Source organism: Macadamia integrifolia, chromosome 8, assembly GCF_013358625.1.
Source record: "Macadamia integrifolia cultivar HAES 741 chromosome 8, SCU_Mint_v3, whole genome shotgun sequence".
NCBI lineage: Eukaryota > Viridiplantae > Streptophyta > Magnoliopsida > Proteales > Proteaceae > Macadamia > Macadamia integrifolia.
The window spans coordinates 16,768,724-16,787,704 of NC_056564.1; the positions used below are offsets into that span (position 1 = coordinate 16,768,724).

The 18,981-nt window shown below is 37.6% G+C and overlaps 4 protein-coding genes across 5 annotated transcripts in view; 2 read left to right on the forward strand and 2 right to left on the reverse strand.

Annotated features, from left to right (window-relative positions):
- LOC122086527 (adenylate kinase 1, chloroplastic-like) overlaps positions 1–2,645 on the reverse strand; it is a 26,728-nt gene extending 24,083 nt beyond the window's left edge. Inside the window, exon 1 of the mRNA XM_042655411.1 lies at positions 2,631–2,645. The gene's annotated coding sequence lies outside the window, so the exon portion shown is untranslated. The remainder of the gene's footprint in view (positions 1–2,630) is intronic.
- Positions 2,646–3,713: 1,068 nt separating this feature from the next.
- Positions 3,714–10,147, forward strand: LOC122087507 (leucine aminopeptidase-like). The gene is made up of 4 exons (XM_042656661.1): positions 3,714–5,028; positions 5,542–5,775; positions 5,852–6,178; positions 9,674–10,147. The coding sequence occupies exons 1-4, from the start codon at positions 4,048–4,050 to the stop codon at positions 9,968–9,970; spliced, it is 1,839 nt and encodes a 612-aa protein (XP_042512595.1). The 5' UTR covers positions 3,714–4,047; the 3' UTR covers positions 9,971–10,147.
- Positions 10,148–10,779: 632 nt separating this feature from the next.
- On the reverse strand, positions 10,780–11,891 carry LOC122085980 (50S ribosomal protein L10, chloroplastic). Its single transcript, XM_042654620.1, has one exon. It carries the CDS (start codon positions 11,740–11,742, stop codon positions 11,053–11,055), a length of 690 nt encoding a protein of 229 aa, XP_042510554.1. The 5' UTR covers positions 11,743–11,891; the 3' UTR covers positions 10,780–11,052.
- A 1,453-nt stretch (positions 11,892–13,344) lies between these two features.
- LOC122085690 (enoyl-[acyl-carrier-protein] reductase, mitochondrial) lies at positions 13,345–18,900 on the forward strand. 2 transcript variants are annotated; one of them, XM_042654196.1, is made up of 10 exons: positions 13,345–13,593; positions 16,068–16,165; positions 16,336–16,467; positions 16,659–16,802; positions 16,914–17,016; positions 17,132–17,231; positions 17,430–17,506; positions 17,590–17,668; positions 18,095–18,213; positions 18,657–18,900. In XM_042654196.1, the coding sequence occupies exons 1-10, from the start codon at positions 13,415–13,417 to the stop codon at positions 18,748–18,750; spliced, it is 1,125 nt and encodes a 374-aa protein (XP_042510130.1). In that variant the 5' UTR covers positions 13,345–13,414; the 3' UTR covers positions 18,751–18,900. The 2 variants fall into 2 exon arrangements, with proteins under 2 accessions (XP_042510130.1, XP_042510131.1); XM_042654197.1 differs by lacking the exon at positions 13,345–13,593 and adding an exon at positions 15,776–15,904.
- The last annotated feature ends 81 nt before the right edge of the window (positions 18,901–18,981 follow it).

Below are 18,981 nucleotides of genomic sequence, written 5' to 3' on the forward strand. Positions count from 1 at the left end.
TTTTTTTTACCCCCTTTCGGTGGGACTTGCGAGAGTGAAGAAATCGAAGGCCTATTTGGCTATTTCCCATCTGTTTCGTCGAAATCAATTGGGACACGTTTGGATAGCGAGTGTGGTGTGGAGTGGGATCGTTGCCATACTGGGACCACGTGTTGGTGAGATGAAGGACAGCCGCATCGTGGAGAGTTGGACTTTCCCGCCCCAACATGGTTTGAAGAATCGGATCGGATCGGTTCGGTCAGATATGAAAAGGGTAAAAATAGTCTAAACAATGATTTTTTAATTGAAAGCAAGGATTTTTTTTTATCTAATTCTAACTAGCTTTGACCGATCCTATTCTCAATACTAAGTTCTCAAACCTTGCATCCCAACGTTGTTTGTCTTTTTGTCGGGGAGAAGAGGAAGGAGTTAAGGACTTCATATCAAGTTCACTATATGTTGCCTTGTCTATGGTCTCCACATGTAATTAATTCATTTGTTGTCTCTTCTTGATGCATAAGTCACCTAATGAAGTGGATTATATGTAAATACCAGGTGGCAAGAAGCATATGATAATGGTTCTCGTATACAAACCTAATCTAATATTGATAAGGAAAAACAAAATTCACAAAGAGTAATGAACATAAAGAAGGAGATAGGGAGCGGAATAAATATGTGCAGGGTTTTATATAACTTCTAATATGTAACTAAAGTGTTCACAACTGATTTTCGAGTCAATTGGATTGGAAAAATATCCTAGTAAGCATATATAATTCTTACGGATAAATATATTACAAATTTTCAATATAATTTGAACATATCTAACATCTACAAATTTGCATAATCAATATTATTAAATTGAAGAAAAAATCTTAATTTTGAAAAACTGAGATACCATAGTACAATGCATGCAAAGCATGTAACAAAAATGTAGTATAATATGTGACAAATGTAAAAGTGACAATACAAAATATATACAAGAGTAAGAGGTGTAAACAATTTTCTTGATAAGAATCATATTTGACTTTGAAAATAAAAAATAATTAATATTATTTATTGATAGGTACATAGAAATATTCAAAGTGACGGATTCAACTGACACAATAATTGTTACAATCTTTAAGAATCTTTAAATAATTATACGATGTTCAGCAAGTGAATATGCAAGATCACCATAAAATATAAAAAAATATACATACAAAAATATATTAAACTCTCTCTCTCTATATATATATATATATTGGTTCCTCTGTGTTGCGGTACTCACAAATTATACATTTATGTCTATCTAAAGATTTTAAACAATATTGTTTCTACTTCAAAATTGATGCAATAAATGATGCAACACGAATTTTAAGACAAATTATTGCAGATACCATTAAATAATGAAGTGTCAATACAAAGAATATCATAGATGCGAAAAATATGAAGACAACAAATATAAAAAAATTAAAATAGAAAAAATTTGGGCAATGTTGTTTACACCACTATCCTCAAAAAATCATTATCTCTTGTTTCATATTTGGATCATAAATTTAAGATGCTTTTAAAATTTAAAGTTACGTTACAAATTAAAATGCCTAACTAGATATTGAATTTCAAATTAATTACATAATTTCTTTGATCCACATAGACACACACTAATTACCAACGTTATACCACACATGCATTTACATGTGCGTTTTAACTAGACGTTACTATAAGAGTTTTTTTCCTATATTATGTAGTACCTATGGAATAAACTATTGATGAAACATTGCTAAGTTGGATCTACTCAACTTTTGAAAGCAAAAGTGGTTGAAGATATTTTTCTAGTAGAAAAAGACCTCATTCCAATGGAAATCGTTTAAAAATTTTATGAGTACAAATTTATTCACATAAACAAACTCTTGAGAAAAATATTATGTTACACTTGCATTGGCATGTGTGTATTTACTAGTGTGTGTATATATATATATCCCATCAAAAGTTAGTGTGGCCAATCTAAACCATTTGATATATAGAGAGAACCAATAGACTCACCACTAGTAACAAAAAAGAACCACTAGAGTCACAACTTGTAACAAGATAGCCAAGGAATGGAATGAGGCTAAGCTGTCCAAAACCGAACGGATAGGTCTCTCAATGCAAGGGAATCGGCTATGTTGTTTACTACCCTTGGAGCATGATTGATTAAACACACTATAGAGGAAGCCGTTTACTACCCTTGTCATTATTGTGGCTTGTAAAATCCTCTTCACGTCATAGTTATTTATTTTGTATCTAGGAATTATATGGATGGAGAATTATTTAGAATAATTCATTTTATTAATCAATGATTCGATCAAAATATTGGTAAAAAAAGTTGGAGATAATAAAATTAATATTCGAGAATTATTCGTTTAAAAAAAAAAAAGATTGGATATTATTTTTAATATTTGTAATACATGTCTCATATTATCTATCAATTATCATATGTACATAACATAAAAATGATATGAAAATTGAAATTTTAAAGTTAAAAAATCACATATTTTATTGATTTTTTTTCAAACTCATTTCCTATTACTCAAATAATTGAATCAGAGAGAGAGAGAGAGGGATTGATGATAAACTCAGTTGGACTCGGACCCACATCACCCACCATGTTTAATTTTTCACCTTAAAAACTAGAGAGAGAGAGAGAGAGAATTATGACTGTAATATTTAATCAAACTAAAATGGGGTGATATATATATATATACATTATTATTTTTTTCTCTAGAAGCGTAAGAGATTACCTTAGAAAAGATAAGCTTTGTCAATTTCTGTTAAAAACAAAAAGAAAAGTAACATTGGAATAATAAATGCATAACAATCAAACTATTTATAAGACTTTATTCAAGATGAAGTTTCACAAAAAGAAAAAAAAAAAAAGAGGATAAAATTTGTTAGATAAAAGTATTCGTGCTTTTAAAAATATTCTATAAAGTCACGATGTTTTTTTAATTTTTTTATTTTTATTATGCTCAAATTATTCATAAAAATCGATTCGACCAAATAATTTGACGGATTAAATAATTAGTCTCCACGCTGACCTTGTGCGGAACCATCTCCCTCATTGCAATTAGTAAATCTAATTATTATTTTAATGATTTTTTCCATTTCATTGTGTACAGCTACATTTTTTTTTTTTTTTGGGACTACAAGTGCAACTGCATTTGATCTTATATGAAACCTTTGAAGCTTGACACTAAAACCTTTGTGTGTGTTAAGAGCTAACCCTCATCGACCGGACCAATTAATTAACATGTCAGGCTCAAGCACCTTTGAATAATATATAAGGCATTCCCCAATGCTAGGTAGTTCCTTGACGCTTGCCTTGATTAGGATCAATGAATATTGCGACCAACCAATAACCGATTGTTTATAGCCTATTTAAGTCCGTTTAAATTTAATTATAGCACATTCATGGTCCTTTTAAGGATCATTTATATTTTGATTAGTCAATTAACCTAATTACCTTGAGCCCAATTATGAACAATTAGAAATGTGTTGACGCCTTGACCTAAATCGATCAGGCCAGACCGGTTGACACCTTTGTCTTGTGTGTGGATGGACCCACCACTTAATGATAATTATGGGTCCCACCACCATTACTTATCTCATAGGCACTAATTATAAAGGTTGCTCGATATGAGTTATATATGAAGTTCAACTTTATTCCCTCCAAATTTTTAAACGCAACGAGTATCACTTTCTGGCCAAAGTGCCCAACGAGGGCGAGGCCATATCAGTTAAGGGACGAATCAAAGAAAAAGTATGTCCTGCTGCCCCAATTCCCAACAGCACACTTTTCATCCAGTGGGTGAGAGTCCTTGAGGTGTGTGCCAGATGATCTCAACCGCCGGACTCACTTCTTGCTGCTACACTCTGCACTTCCTCAGTCATCAACTGTCAAACAACCTTGAATGTGACATCAATATGACCTTTATAACAGTTCGGCGACCTATCCGCCATTATTAAAGGTCTCATTCCCCCAATTGGAAGCCCTAACCCTAATCCTAATCCTAATCCTAATCCTAATCCAGTGTTCTATTGTTGTCTTCAATGGCGCCTGTCGATCCGCATTCCTTCACCGATTCCTCTCATCCATTCGCTACTCATCTGTCCCTATCTCTCTATTTTGATTTCGCCTCTTCCACCATTCAGGGCTCGGCTCTCCTTACCCTTCCAATCCCTCATTCTGGCAATATCTATCTCGATACTCGCTCTCTCTCCATTTCCTCCGTCGTCGACCCCCAAACCCTAGCTCCCCTTCCATTCTCGCTGTCTCCAGTACCTGACCCGATCAAAGGCCAAAACCTCACCATCTCCCTTTCCAACCACTCTTCCTTCCTGATAACTTTTGCTACGAGCCCATCTGCGTCGGCCCTTCAATGGCTCTCTTCTCAGCAGACCTTCAACAAGACTTTTCCCTTCGTGTACACGCAGTGCCAATCCATACATGCCCGTTCTATATTTCCCTGTCAAGACACCCCTGCTGCACGCCTTTGTTACTCAGCTCGCCTCAATGTGCCTCAGCAGTTGTCGGCTGTGATGTCAGCACGGCATGTCGAACGCAGACCACCGGTCTCTGGTGAGGCTGCAATGGCCTGTGACAATGCGTTGTGGTGTGCTGAAGGCAGGATGGTGGAGGAATTCACCATGGAGCAGCCTATACCGCCTTACTTGTTTGCGTTTGCAGTGGGAGAGCTTGGCTTTAGAGACGTTGGGCCCAGAACGAGGGTCTATGCGGAGTCGGTGCCTGCAGTTCTGGACGGGGCTGCGAGGGAGTTTGCAGGGACAGAGGACATGATTAGGCATGGGGAGAAGCTGTTCGGGCCTTACGAGTGGGAGAGGTTCGACCTACTTGTGTTGCCTCCGAGCTTTCCTTATGGAGGCATGGAAAACCCAAGGATGGTGTTTTTGACACCGACGGTAATCAAGGGAGATGCAAGCGGTGCACAGGTGGTGGCCCATGAACTCGCTCATAGCTGGACTGGGAATCTCATCAGTAACAAGACCAATGAGCATTTCTGGTTAAACGAGGTGATTTGATTTTTCCATGTTTGTTCCCTTCCTCCCTCTTGATTGAAACCTTGCTCAGGTGCTTCTGGACTTTGGTTTGTTAAGAGTTGAAAGAAAATTTGACATGCATTTCTTTTATTTTCATTTAAGTATATCTATGATAGAAGATATACATGGTACATCAGGTAGATATGGTAAGTTTTGACTTAATCGATCTATATGGTAAATAAAGTAAACATTTGGTAATTTATTATATTATGTCGTTATAAGAATGTGACTGATTTTATGGTGGCACGTCAGGTTGACAACTGACATTTATTATAATTAGCCATAAACCGTCAATCTTTTTACATATATTTTGTGCTCGTCCTTGCTTGGAATCCCCATGCAACAGACCCCATTAAGTTAGGATAAGGTTTTGGATGTTGTTTATGATGCTTGATGAAGTTGTGGGTGCTCAGCTGGAACTGTTAAGAGGCTGAATGTGATTTAGTTTACTTATATACATATCTGTTTTATTTTTTATGATTCAAGGGCTTTACAACATATGCGGAGCGGAGAATTGTTGAAGCCGTGCAAGGGGAAGAGATAGCTGCTCTGAATACCGGAATTGGTTGGAGGGGTTTAAATGAAGAAATGGACAGATTCAAGGACAACATGGAGTTCACAAAGCTCAAGACGAAGCAGGAAGGTGTGGATCCAGATGATGTCTATTCTCAAGTTCCATATGAGAAGGGTTTTCAGTTCATTTGGCGCATTGAACGTCAGGTAAGTTCTCATAATAGTGCATAAATTTGCTTTGGAAGGATTGATTCAAAACTATTTTTTCTGTTCAACTGTTTAGATTGGAAGGCCAGCATTTGACGAATTCCTAAAGAAATATATCGCCACTTTCAAGTTCCAATCCATTGATACAGAGACGTTTCTCAATTTCCTAAAAGTTAATATCCCTGGAATAGAGAAAGAGATCGATCTGGTTCTCTGGACAGAGGGAACTGGTATCCCTCCAGATGCATTTGAACCTGTTTCCAACACATATTCCAAAATTTTTTCACTGGCGAAAGAGTTTATTCATGGGAGGATGCCGAGGGAAGATGAAGTATCAGATTGGCATGGACAGGAATGGGAGCTATACCTGGAAAATTTGCCCAAGTCTGTTGAAGCTTCACAGGTATTGTATATTCTGCATTGTTATTTCAGATAATTCATTGTGTGTGTTTTAAATATTTGTGGATGCATATGCTGCAAAGAACCTTTGGTCATGATTGTAGCTTAGAAGGTTAATTGAGCTTCTGGATATATTCTGCATAGTTATTTCAGATAATTCCTTGTGTTTGTTTTAAATATTTGTGGACGTATATGCTGCAAAGAACCTTTGGTCATGATTGTAGCTTAGAAGGTTAATTGAGCTACTGGATTGAACACAAAATTTTCATGTCTAGTGACCTTCCTGAACCAGTTATGTGTTTTAATCATATGGTACTATAGAGTCGCAATCTCTCCTTTTATCTATCCTTGGAACTGTAGAAGGGGCATTTGTGATCTTTGGATATGATCTGTCCTTTGATCCTTGCATCTCAGTAATCCTCAAGCTTTGTATCAAGGCGGATTTTTTCGTGTACACAAATCTATATGCAGAGTGATGGTAGCCAGGGCTTTGAACTACTGCTAGAGTTGGTTGAACTTCTTTAGCATATAATTGTAGGCAACTAGAAAACATTGTGCTATATTTGCAATGTCAATTGGATGCTTTTTAAGTGAAAATGTTTGTTTTGGTGGCTGGGACTATCCAGGACAAGCAATTCAGAAACCATCTGCAGAACTCTATTGAATCACGTGATCTTTTTCATAACCTTGATGAGAAGTCAAATTTTTTGGTTAGTTGCCAAGTGAAGTGAAGTGAAGTGAAGTAATGTAAAATTAAAACAAAAACAAAATAATGTTATGTAGTCATTACAAAGAATAGTTGTTTACCAAAAAAAAAAAAAAGGTATTGAATTTTTTTATTGACATTTGAGATGAAAAGTGAAGTAAACTTTAATTGCTATATCTAATACATTGTTGAGTTAGTTACACAATTATTCTTGGTGACAATAAGAGAGAGTAAGCAGAAGCGACGAGTAGAGACACAGAGAGAGAAGCAGCAGACAAGGATAAATTGACTTCCGACATTGAAAGAATCCTTCGACATCGCTGATTACCTGTTTGATTCGACGTGGAGGATCTCTCCTTTCCTTGCAGCTTTCTCCTTTGGCTCAGCAGAATAAGTTAAGAGCAAGAAACTTGCTCACTCTTTCTATCGGTCATGGTTAGAGGTGTCAATCCCAAGCCCATGCCGGTTGGATCGATCAGCCTTGACCGTTTAAATATCGGACTGGCCTAGATCGATTATTAAACATGTTGGGCTTCAGCCCGACTCGTTTATAAACAGGTAGTTCACGGTGCAAGGGGTAAGATCGACTGGAGCCCGACCAGCCTGGCTCCTTTACAAGCCCAACATGGCCCGACAAGTTTATATGTATATTTTGCCTTTTTTAGATAGAATAGGCTATATATTATATTTTTATCAATTATTGAATGTAATTAAATGTAATATCTTTTTCTAAATTATTGAACATTTAATAAAATATATTAGAAGTTCTTAAATCTAAGACAATTAAAGACCATTTAAGATTTTTTGGTATATTATCCTGTTTAGGCCTGATTATGGCCAGACTAGCCCGATCAGGAGAAGCTCAGTTAAAGCCCGGAACCCAATCGAGCCCAACACGAGATTGACCGAGATTGACTCATTATTTGAATAGGTAGGTCACAATGCAAGGATAGAGGCCCGCAAGGCCTGGCTAGGCCCGACCAAGACCAGGGCTGACCGATTGACACCCTTTTAATTTTGTTTCTTGATTTTCCATTATTGCCCCTTCCTTCCCATCTTGTTCTTGGCTGTCCTATTATTATTTTTCTCCTACCAAATATACCATTGCCCCCACGGCCCACGTGATATACTCCATTTTGTGTTTCAAGTTGAACTTTTCAAAATTCTTACCAAAAAACAAAAAAAAAAAGTTGAACTTTTCAAAATTACAATATTGCCATTCATATAGGGATTTCTATATATTTATGGTTCTGCCATCATCTCTTCAACTGAACCCCTCACTCTATCCACAGTGATTTCCAAGATCAAATCTAGACGATGGATCTAGATCTTTTATTGGATATCCGTCAACAAATGCAATTGATATGAGAGAAACTCGATGAGATTCAACGACACTGCAAGAACATCAAAGCCCAAACACTGGTCACATCTGATTGTATACGCTCTACCTTCAACTATCTGATCTCAGCCATTGAACAAGTGGATGAGCCAAAAGATGAACCACCAAATATGGAAAAAAGTGGCGCCATTGGAATTTGGAAACTAACTTGTGGAAAAATTTAAATCGGTTGATCTCTTCAATGAACCGATTAATTTTATTTTTCCAAATCAAACTTCACCAATGAACTTTGCATCGTGGATTTCATAGCATTTGATCATGGTTTCAATGGTAACTTAATACAGGTTAGGATGGATGTTGATCGGTTGGTGTTGATTCTCCCGTTCTACAAAACTCGTCCCTCGTGGACGAGGTTTTCTCAACACGGGGGAAATTGATGCAGATATGCACCCGTGGAGTGATCCATCCCATTTGGGCATCCATGAATCAGATCCATATTTGAGTTTTTGGGTCTAGTAGGATTTTGGTTGTTTTTATTTGTAGAAAATAATATCATTTATTCACTTTATTTTAGTAAGTAGGATATGTAGGTCATAGTTAATGGTCGATTTAGGATGTTTTCCTTTTTGAACTTATTTCCTTCTAGCACTTTTTCATTTTTAGAGTCTTAAGGAGGAGTTTGATTTTTTTTCTTTAAATACTTGTAACCACCGATTGAAAAGAGAGATTGAGAAGATGAATTGAGTTTGGTTTTGGTGAAGATCCTATGAGCATTGTGTGCGATCCTCTTTCCCCTCCTTTGTGCGATTCCTCCCTCTCCCCTGAAGCTATGAGCATCTCAGGGATTTCTTCCCTTGCCCTACGGGCCTTCCATCAATTTTACTTCACTTCACTTCACTTTGCATCTAAGCAAATGACCCTAACATTTTGTACTGATTTTACCTGCAAAATTCCTTTCTAGTGGTTCTTTGCTTGGAAACAAATGGAGAAACCAATAATGCCTCTACAATATGAATTAAGCTATTGAGCTCACATTAATATCTTATAGTTGTAGAGTTTATTACAGAAAACAATAAAAATAGTATTTAAATATCAGATGACCAAGGGGAACAGTAGTGGTTGCGGGTCAGAACTGGGGTGAAGCTGTGTACATTATGACCCTCCCCAGATCTTGCAGTGTTGGAAGCCTCGTGCACTGGTATGACCAATGGGAACAATTCTGACAAATTTGCTTGTAGAACTAGAGTACATTGCTTCCCTACCCCCCTCCTTTCATCTAATTAGATTCAGTTTAAAGTTTTGCACCATATGATCTGAACCAAGAGCACAAGGTCCAAGTTAAACACTGAATGATGGAACTTCAAAATTACAACACCAAGCGAATGCATACAGTGTGTTTTGTTTTTGTGCAAGTTTCTTTCTCATTATATGATTTGGTTTTGTTGGTTCTGCAGGTTGCAGCCTTGGATGCACGCTACAGGCTGGCAGAATCCAAGAATTATGAGGTGAAGGTTGCATTTCTTAAACTGGCCATTTCATCTGGATGCAGAGAATACTTCGGTGAGGTGGAGAAAACATTGAAGGAGGTTGGAAGGATGTTGTACCTTCGCCCACTCTATACTGCTCTGGTACAAGGTAGTGGAAAGGAAGAGGCAAAGATATTGGCCAAGAGAGTTTTTGGAGAAGCGCAAGAGTGTTATCATCCGATAGCTCGAGGTGTTGTCGAGTCCATCCTTTTAAAGCACCTGTAGGATGATCTACAATAATACTCAAATCAAACTTATCAATGCTTTTGTATTATAAATCCTGCATTTCCTGTTTCTGATGTTTCTGATGACACGGAACAACTTGTTTACAGTATTTCCATCCACATCTGTTCTCAGCTAATACGTGGAATAATGAATGTGCTTTCAGTGGGTTGACAAGCATTTGGTGGTTTACCTATTATGTTTTTATGTTGAGGTGTTCTACCAAAAGCTACCTTCTCACTTTTGTTTTGTGAGTAACATGTGAAAGAAATGAAAATATATTGGAAAAGAAAATCAAAACTTCTGTAATTTTGATTTGTGTAATCAACTTGAGAGAAAAGAATGCTACATGGTTGTGTTTCTTCACCCAGATACATGGTGTGGTGGAGAGACCACACCTATTGCCAGCCAACTCTTCGCCATTTGCAGCTTCTTTTAGCATATCTAAAATTTATTGTGTGATGACTATAATAGGTAAAGGGTCATGGATCCCCCCATCTCCCTTGCCTCAAATCACATTTCCCATCAATAAGTTTGGTTGGAATCATTTATTGTCACAGCAAAGCTCGATATAGGATTATCAAGCCTCAATCCAAGAAATAAACTGTGGATGGAACTCAATTTTTAGTGGTTCTAGTACAAAATTCAAAATTGACATTAATCCTTTCTGAATGGAGGAACTAAAAACCTACCCAGAACTAGAAATTGGATAGCCTTGAGAAAATGGATAGAGAAGTTCATACTTCTGGGAGTATTATCAATATTTGGTGATTTAATAGTACCAGAAGATCAGTCCAAAGTGGGGTGTGAGGTTGAGGGCAATTGTGATCATTCATGTTCATAAGTCATAACTAGAGAATAACTACAAAAATGTATCAGTAGATTGTGGTAGATAGATTACGAACTGAGATTATCTCAGACATGAAACAATTACTGCGAAGATTCATTACAAGAAGATGATAAGCTCTCAATGATACAATTAAATTGATCCAGACATAATTTCCCAAGCAAATGAACCACAAGGAACTTCAATAGAAGAGGCTTTTGGCGCCGAAGAGCTTACTGATCCACCAATGGCAAAATTTTTATTGCCCACCGCCTTCTTCCAGCTTCTGAACGTACGCCTTCAAGACCATGACCAAATCCCTAGCCGGCGCCTGAAGCGTACTAACCAATGCTGACGCCGGGCTCTGAAGCGATCCCAGCAACTTCGCGTAAATTTCTGCCCTCGTCGGCATTGTCTCTAGGGCTTTGAAATCAGATGGCCCATAGAACTTTCCCTCAAACACCGCCCCGGTGAAGTCATTAGAATCCAACTTCTTCTCTTTCTGGAAATCCCTGTAGGGTTTAAGAGCTCCAGGGATCTCTTCAGTGTGAACAAATAGCCAAGCGTTCATGCCTTTCATGCAAGGCTTGAGAGCCTCCCATGGAGTCCCTACGATGGCCTTGCCGACAAGTGTGTTCTTGGCAACGACGAGCTTCACCGATTCCGGTAAGGATTTCCTGAGGTCTTGAAATTGCTGTACGGTGAGGCCTTTGTAGCAGATTCCAGCGAGGAGGAAGCAGTTCTCCAACTCCTTCTTGACGGTTTCTACCGTTTCTTCCTTCTTGGTGCGGCTGATTGCGCAGTAAATAGATGGAATTCGAGCGGTTTTGTGGGTAATTGGCAAAGAGGTTTTTGGTCTGAATAGAGGTTTAGTGGAAATTCCCGTAAGATTTAGGGTTTGGGAGCAATGGGTTTTTGAGGAAGGGTAAGTGCAGAGAGAAGCTTCCATTGTTTGTACCCTCAAGGATTGGGAATGGGAGGGAAGCCGGAGGTGCTCTATGCGTATATCAACCTTCCAGCTGCGGGTTGCCTTATCTTTAAAAACGTTTGCTTAACATTTCCCAAAGGCCAACGTCGGGAAGGGCATTAGGATCTGTTTGGATGCATTAACATGATTCGGGGCCTTTTTTGTTTTTTGTTTTGGTGTAACATGATTTGGGTCTAAGTGTAGCTTTTTGTCCATAAGATATCAATCCTTAATACCGTGGTCTTAAAATAGAATAAGATACTTTTCTATAAAGCCCACGAATCAGAGAATAATCCTAGTGCTAGAGTGAACTAAGAAAAGTATGATATACAGACGCCACAGAAAGCTCTTTGGATATCCAATAGCCAAAATCACAATATCATTATTCCACACGGCACAATTGGACCTGCAATTCATAGATAGTTAGATACTATGGTAACCTAAGCCATCTATAAAATAATTTTTTTGAATTTGTGATATCTTTATATATAAAAAATTAGGTTAGGTAAAAATTATCATTTTTAGGTAATGACAGACGATGATATGGACATTAATCCTAAAAATGGACAGCTGGAAATACAAGAAAAAGGGTCTTGTAATGAAATTTATCTTAGTTTAGTAGTGATATTTTTGGCTTGAAGAGTCGATATTCGGGGGAGGAGATTTTGGGTTTGAACCCTGTCATATTCGGGTGACTAGGTATGTTGTGTGTAGGAGTAGGTGGCTATTGGCCCTACTAGCACTTAATAGATTGACTATTGACCATTGACGCCCGATAGGATAGAAAAAAAAAAAAAGTTTTGTGTGGACTTTGGTCTCCTAGTGGATTTAGCTTCAATATGTGTCTTGTACAAAAAAAATGAGACATGAGAGGATATTAATCTGTCTCCTTTGACGCCTTATATTTTCTCTTACTTTGGCTTTACTTGGATCCATGTAATTGATCCCATTAAGTTGGGACAAGGCTTTGTTGTTGTTGTTTTATATAAAGCATTCCCCTTATATCTAATTTGATTCTACCTAAAAAAAATATATATAATTTGATTCCTTGCACATTTCACTTTCTTACAAAAGTCTGAAAATTTTTCATTTTTTTTTTAAATTTCATATTTAGAACTGGATCCTCTTTCAAGTGGGGAGAGTAAAATGCACATCTCGCAGTTGAGGAGTGCGGATCAAGTCCTCGTACGAGAATCATTTTCGTACGGTGTTTGATTTACACTTGGACTCCATTTAATCTCTCTTTTCTTTTAATTAGTTTTTATTTTGAGTGGAGTCCAAGTGTAAATCAACTATTGCACGAGAATAATTTTCATACAAGAACTTAATCCACACTCCGAGTTGAGAGTCTCTTGGGATGTGCAATTAAATGCTGAGGTGCGTGCATGGGGTGTTTTCAGCCATCCAATGTTGCTGGGCTCGTTTTTTGGCATGGGAGAGGGGATCTGAACCCTTTAATCACCCCAAACCAAACATAGCCTTAAAAAAGAAAAAAAGAAAAAAAGAAAAAGAAAAAATAGAGAGGGCAGTTAAATGGAGGTGTCGAGTTCGAGGTGTGATTTGGACACTCCCCTAATTAAATACCACCACAGTGATTAGAGAGAGGCATAAAGGCAAAGGGGGAGTCGAGAGTTACAGAAAACAAGGGAGAGAAATGGGTTCTGTGAGATTAGTAGCGCTAAAGGGACGACTTGCGGCTTCCTTCTTCAATGGCTCCTTACGCGGTTTCCAGCGCAACCCAACACTCAGCATTCGCTGTTTATCCAGCAACATGTCTCCGCCGTCCAAGGCTGTTGTCTACGAACAGCAAGGCCCGCCTGACCAAGTCATCAGGTCGATACTCCGTTTCTCCTAGTAGGCCATTACTTATTTAGTTTCTTGCCCATATCACATTTTCGCTTTGGAATTTCATAATTTAGACTTGGCAGTAACATTTCGAAAGCCCTCTAGTTGTTCCATACGTATTGAGATTTACTGATGTTCATCTTATATATTTGGGATAGAATTTATTGACTTGTGATTAGTAACAATGCCTTACTAATTTGTATGTAAACTGAAATATTATTTACTGGGAATTATTGTCTCTCTTATGTTGTGAATCATGGGATTCATAATCCATATTCGCACTTAGTTATTCGGGCCCTGAAAGCTTAAATTGTTTTTATGTGTATTTGGGTTTTCGATTTAGGGTAGGTCTAATTTAGATGTTCATTCTCTTGCTTTGGCAATTAAAAATCATTTGTTCTATTAGATTTCTTATCAAATTCCTTCAGTTATGTTGTGGGTGCTACTAATCTAATTTTGCCTTGTATGAATAAAGTTCAGCTTTCACCTCCCCATTAGCTGGCAAAAGACATCTTCTTAAGTAGGATGGAAATATATCCGAGACTACATGATAATTCATATCTTTGTATTTTTACATGATGGTGTATGAGTAGTGGGACACATTTATGACATAAATACATGGGAGTAAGCATTTCACTTGTGTCAGCTTGCTCTCTCACTTTTTGTTCATATCTAACTCCATTGTAACTCCATATTTGTATATTGATGGTAACCTGAGAGGCCAAAGAGTTGGAAAAGAAAAGAAAAAAAAAAAAAAATTTGAAGGGATGCATTTTTTTTTCCAGATGCTAATAAGTAGGAGCAACCCAATAACATGGCAACTGAAGCCCAAAATATTGTGAGAAGTGGGAGACTAATGCCTTCGGTAAAAGTATCTGTTAGCTGATCTCCAAAGGGTGCAAACACATTGGAGTTCAGATTCTTCTTCATATAATGATTTGAGAAGAACTCCCAAGGTTGGGAGTCGGGAATCATCAGATGATGCTTTCGTTCATTCATTTAAGTTACCTGGTTGTATGGTAGGCTAGTGTCAGCTATATGGTATGATGACATCAATTGAGTACTGTTGCCTTATTATACTCTAAAATCAGTCAGGTAAAGTCCCCTTGGATCATTACTTGCTCTAAACAAAAATTTGAATCACTGGAGTGTACTAGGTTTGGGAGAAAAAGAGAGGCAAAATCAAAATGTGAAGAGAAAAGCAGGCTCGTGGGAGCCTCTTCTTATGCCATCTATTTGTAGGATATATTGGGGTTGACTAAAATACCTCTTTGAGTGCAACGAAGGCAATGGAAAGTTAGAAGCACAACTCCTGAAATAAGACACTACTTCCCTCATTTATCAAAGAGCAACACTAGGAAGATCTCAGGGTCAACTATCTGGCAGACCCCTCAATTGCATTGATATGCACCTGGGGAACCTTTTATATTTTGAGGCCCAAAATTTTTTTGGGTTCTCTAGGTGGCTGACCTGCAATCCCTAGACAAATTATCTCACCAGTACAACGTAGCTCAACCCCACACCCCCCCCGGCCCCCCCCCCCCCCCGGTTTTACAAACTGGAGGTGCACTTGAATAATGAGGTAGAGGTGAGACCTTTGTTAGTAGCTAGTTCAAAATTCATATTCTGACCAAATTGGAGAAAGATTTATAGAATATTTCAGAACACCATGCCCTTCTGTGTAACATTTTCAGATAAAAGAAAATATGTGCATTAGAGAAAACCTTGGAATGCTCATTTGTTCGGTTATTCAGTTCTATATTAATCAGAGGAACATTTAACATTTATCCATTTTAGCAAAGGAACAATTGTATTTGCTGCCATAAAAAGGGGGGGGGGTGGAGGAGGAAGAGGAAGGATACTATTTGAGAAGTAGATTATATAAATTAAGTGACGGTATAATGTATAAAGCATGAATCCATCTAAATCTAATATACACAACTCAACTAAGCCTTTGTCCCAACTTTTGTTACGATGGTCCTTTTTCACCATTTAACTCTATCAAGAATTTGATCTGATGTATTAAAGAAAAAAGAGATGTCTTTAGCATTCCTTTTTGATAGGATTATTTTCTAAACTAATGAATTGATGGATTTATATCATACACTATGGGTTTATCTTGTATGGATATGTTTTCAACTGAGTATATAATGTTGGCAAAAACCAATTATGGATCAGGATCAGTGTTGAACATCTTGTTCCAGCTTGTGCCGAGGTTGGTCATTAAAAAGGCTGATATGCAAAGGAAAGGTTATTGGGATCCTTTAGAAAGTGTAGTCAGTATCTGTTGACTGTTGTGGTGATTCTTTTTTCCTTTTTCCTCTTATCAAATTTTTCCCTTTCTACCTCCTTTTCTTTGTTTTTTTAATATCTTTTTTAGGAATTACACATTTCGATTAAGAAAAGCTATAAACTAGTCTTGTTTACTGTATAACATGGATCTTCGTTTCCCTTATCTGCAGGGTAATTGATCTGCCCCCAGTTGAAATCAGAGAAAGTGATGTATGTGTCAAAATGCTTGCAGCTCCAATCAACCCATCAGATATCAATAGGATAGAAGGTTGGAATGTTGAAAAACTTATTTTATAAAATGATGGCCCTTATGCTAGCTAGACCTTTATTTCTTTAGTTTGAATTGTAATGGATTCTCTCTCTATCTCTCTCATAATTTAATGTTCAAAAGGCTCTTCTTAAAAAATGTTAGCTTCTCATCTGCAAATTATACTATAGGTGTCTATCCTGTGAGGCCTCCAGTGCCCGCAATTGGAGGATATGAGGGGGTTGGAGAAGTACAATCTTTGGGATCGGCTGTGAGGGGTCTTTCTCCTGGTGATTGGGTTATCCCATCTCCTCTTTCTTCTGGTATAATCCTCATGCTGTGCACTGTACTTGGAAAATGGTTAAATTTGGTCATTGCCTTCTTATTGATGAAGCTGTTTAGTCTTTCCAATTTTCTTCTGGATTTTCGCATAGGATTTCTTCTTCTTATCTACCAGCTGGTGTGTTAGTGATATGCTTGCTCTTCTTACACAAATGAAGTATGTGCTGCTTAGGGACGTGGCAAACTTACGTTGTAAAAGAGGAAAGTGCCTGGCATAAAGTTAGTACAGACATCCCTGCAGAGTATGCTGCTACAGTTACTGTAAATCCTTTGACAGCATTACGTATGTTGGAAGACTTCAATAAGCTGAACTCAGGTAGTGCTTGAATATTATACTTCTTGTATGAGATGGCAATATGGATATTTTAATCTTGCTTCTCTATGTTCCATTTATGGTGTTTTTGATGATCAGTTTGGACATGACTAGGAGATGCTATTGTGCAAAATGGGGCTACAAGCATTGTAGGGCAGTGTATTATTCAGCTTGCAAGAATCCAGGGCATCCATAGCATTAACATTATACGAGACAGGTGCCAAATAACACTTTTAATTTGTATTCATTAAGATTGATTTCATTAAACTGTGTCATTACAAGGACCTTGTTGGCGACTTGTACCTTCAACTACTATCTCCTGCTTGCTGCAGGGTTGGGTCAGAAGAAGTTAAAGAAAGACTCAAGAAACTAGGTGCTGATGAAGTGTACACTGAGAGCCAGTTGGAAATAAAGAATGTCAAGAGTCTCCTGGTATCGTTATAATTTGACCCTTTTTTTCCTTTGCTTGGATGCGTATCTTTTGATAAGTGATGTAAGGATTAAGGTGGTCCATCCTGTCTGGTACATCTCATCTTTGTGAAGGATTGCTTCAGATTTTGTTTCGTCACAGTTTTCTTCCTAGACTAATGCTTCTCTGTGATTTCCTTTTTCCCTGAGATGCTTGCTTAGGGTGGTCTACCTGAACCTGCCTTGGGATTCAACTGTGTCGGTGGAAATTCTGCTACTTTAGTCCTCAAATTCTTAAGGTGAAGCATGCTATTTAATATTTGTTATGCATTTACTTTCAAATTATGTCTGCTTTTAGCCCGATGAACTCTTATTTCTCCAGGCAGGGAGGTACCATGGTGACTTATGGTGGAATGGCTAAGAAACCTGTCACAGTATCAACTTCATCTTTCATTTTTAAGGTATTTCCTTAGCAACAATTTCACTCTGCAACTTTTCCTCATCATTAGTGGTAATTGCTCTCAACAATTACATGGCATGATATTCTATCATTTGCAGAAATTCTGACATTGTGTTATTGATAAAAAATAAGAAAGAAAAATCTGTTTCTTGCAAGATCTTGGATGTGTAGGCTCAAGAATTAAGGCCTCCATCTTTTGTCAACATTTGAAACCATAAATGTTGTACCCAAAAAAAAAGAAACCATTAATGATATTGTTTTACTGCTTCCTTTTTTCTTTTTCTCAACAGATTAGGAAGAAAGGTTCGCTATGTAAGTCATGCCAAATATGCCCACAAGGCTGTGAAATTCTTTGTTCTGTGGAATTGCATGACATTGTGTGCATTTACAATCAATATGCCATTTCCTTGATCTATTTTGTTTGCAGGACCTTTCCTTGCGTGGGTTCTGGTTACAGAAGTGGATGAGTTCAGAGAGGGCAAAAGATTCAAGGCCTATGATAGATTACCTTTTGGACCTAGTGCGCAGGGGCGAGTTAAAATATGAGTATGCTCTTCAATTACAATATGTTACAATTAAACCACCGTGGAGTTTGGTGATGCCAGGCATTACAGACGGTATATGTACCACTAAATGTTTTTGCCCAGCTGTCCATTTGATGACCTACCCCTTGGATCTGCCAGAGTTCTCAAATCATGTGTCGTATAATCCCAACCAGCCACTATGAGGTATTATGCAGATGATAAGCATATTCTCTCCAAGAGGTGGGCATCAAATGGAAGTTGCTCTGTATGTACTGGCACCACTGTGTATGTCACTGCCAAGGATTCAATGGAATGTCTTGAAATTGTTCAGTACTGTGATAGTGCGATTTTTTTTTTGTGGCTGCCGTGCACCTGCACTCTCCAGGCAGCCATGCTTCCAGTTCCAACGCTCAACTGTGACCCTTTCAAAATTGATTTATTTGTTGAAACACCCTATTATTGCAGGATGGAGCTCGTGCCTTTTGAAGATTTCCATGTGGCACTTGACAAGGCGCTCGGGAAACTAGGGAGCCATCCCAAACAAGTTCTTACATTTTGAATTTGGGTGGCGTTGTAAAGAACCATGTGTATCTTCATGTTTCATATCTTCATGACGTAAATCTACTCTATAATTTTGTATTGATGTAGTTATATTTTCATCAAATAATTAGTACTCTGGTTGTGACCCTGTGAAGGGATTTGGAAACAACCATACTGCTGCTCCAGGATCGATGTGGTTTTTAATGGGTTTTTTTTTTTTTTTTTTTTTTTTTTTTTTTTTTTTTTTTTT

Excerpts from the sequence above, each read along its gene's own strand:
- LOC122085980 (XM_042654620.1), bottom strand. The coding sequence starts at position 11,742 with ATGGAAGCTTCTCTCTGCACTTACCCTTCCTCAAAAACCCATTGCTCC.
- LOC122087507 (XM_042656661.1), top strand. The coding sequence starts at position 4,048 with ATGGCGCCTGTCGATCCGCATTCCTTCACCGATTCCTCTCATCCATTC. Across the intron at positions 5,776-5,851 it reads TTTGGCGCATTGAACGTCAG|ATTGGAAGGCCAGCATTTGA; the intron begins GTAAGTTCTCAT and ends TCAACTGTTTAG. Across the intron at positions 6,179-9,673 it reads AGTCTGTTGAAGCTTCACAG|GTTGCAGCCTTGGATGCACG; the intron begins GTATTGTATATT and ends TTGGTTCTGCAG.
- LOC122085690 (XM_042654196.1), top strand. The coding sequence starts at position 13,415 with ATGGGTTCTGTGAGATTAGTAGCGCTAAAGGGACGACTTGCGGCTTCC. Across the intron at positions 17,669-18,094 it reads CTTCATCTTTCATTTTTAAG|GACCTTTCCTTGCGTGGGTT; the intron begins GTATTTCCTTAG and ends TTTTGTTTGCAG. Across the intron at positions 18,214-18,656 it reads AGGGGCGAGTTAAAATATGA|GATGGAGCTCGTGCCTTTTG; the intron begins GTATGCTCTTCA and ends CTATTATTGCAG.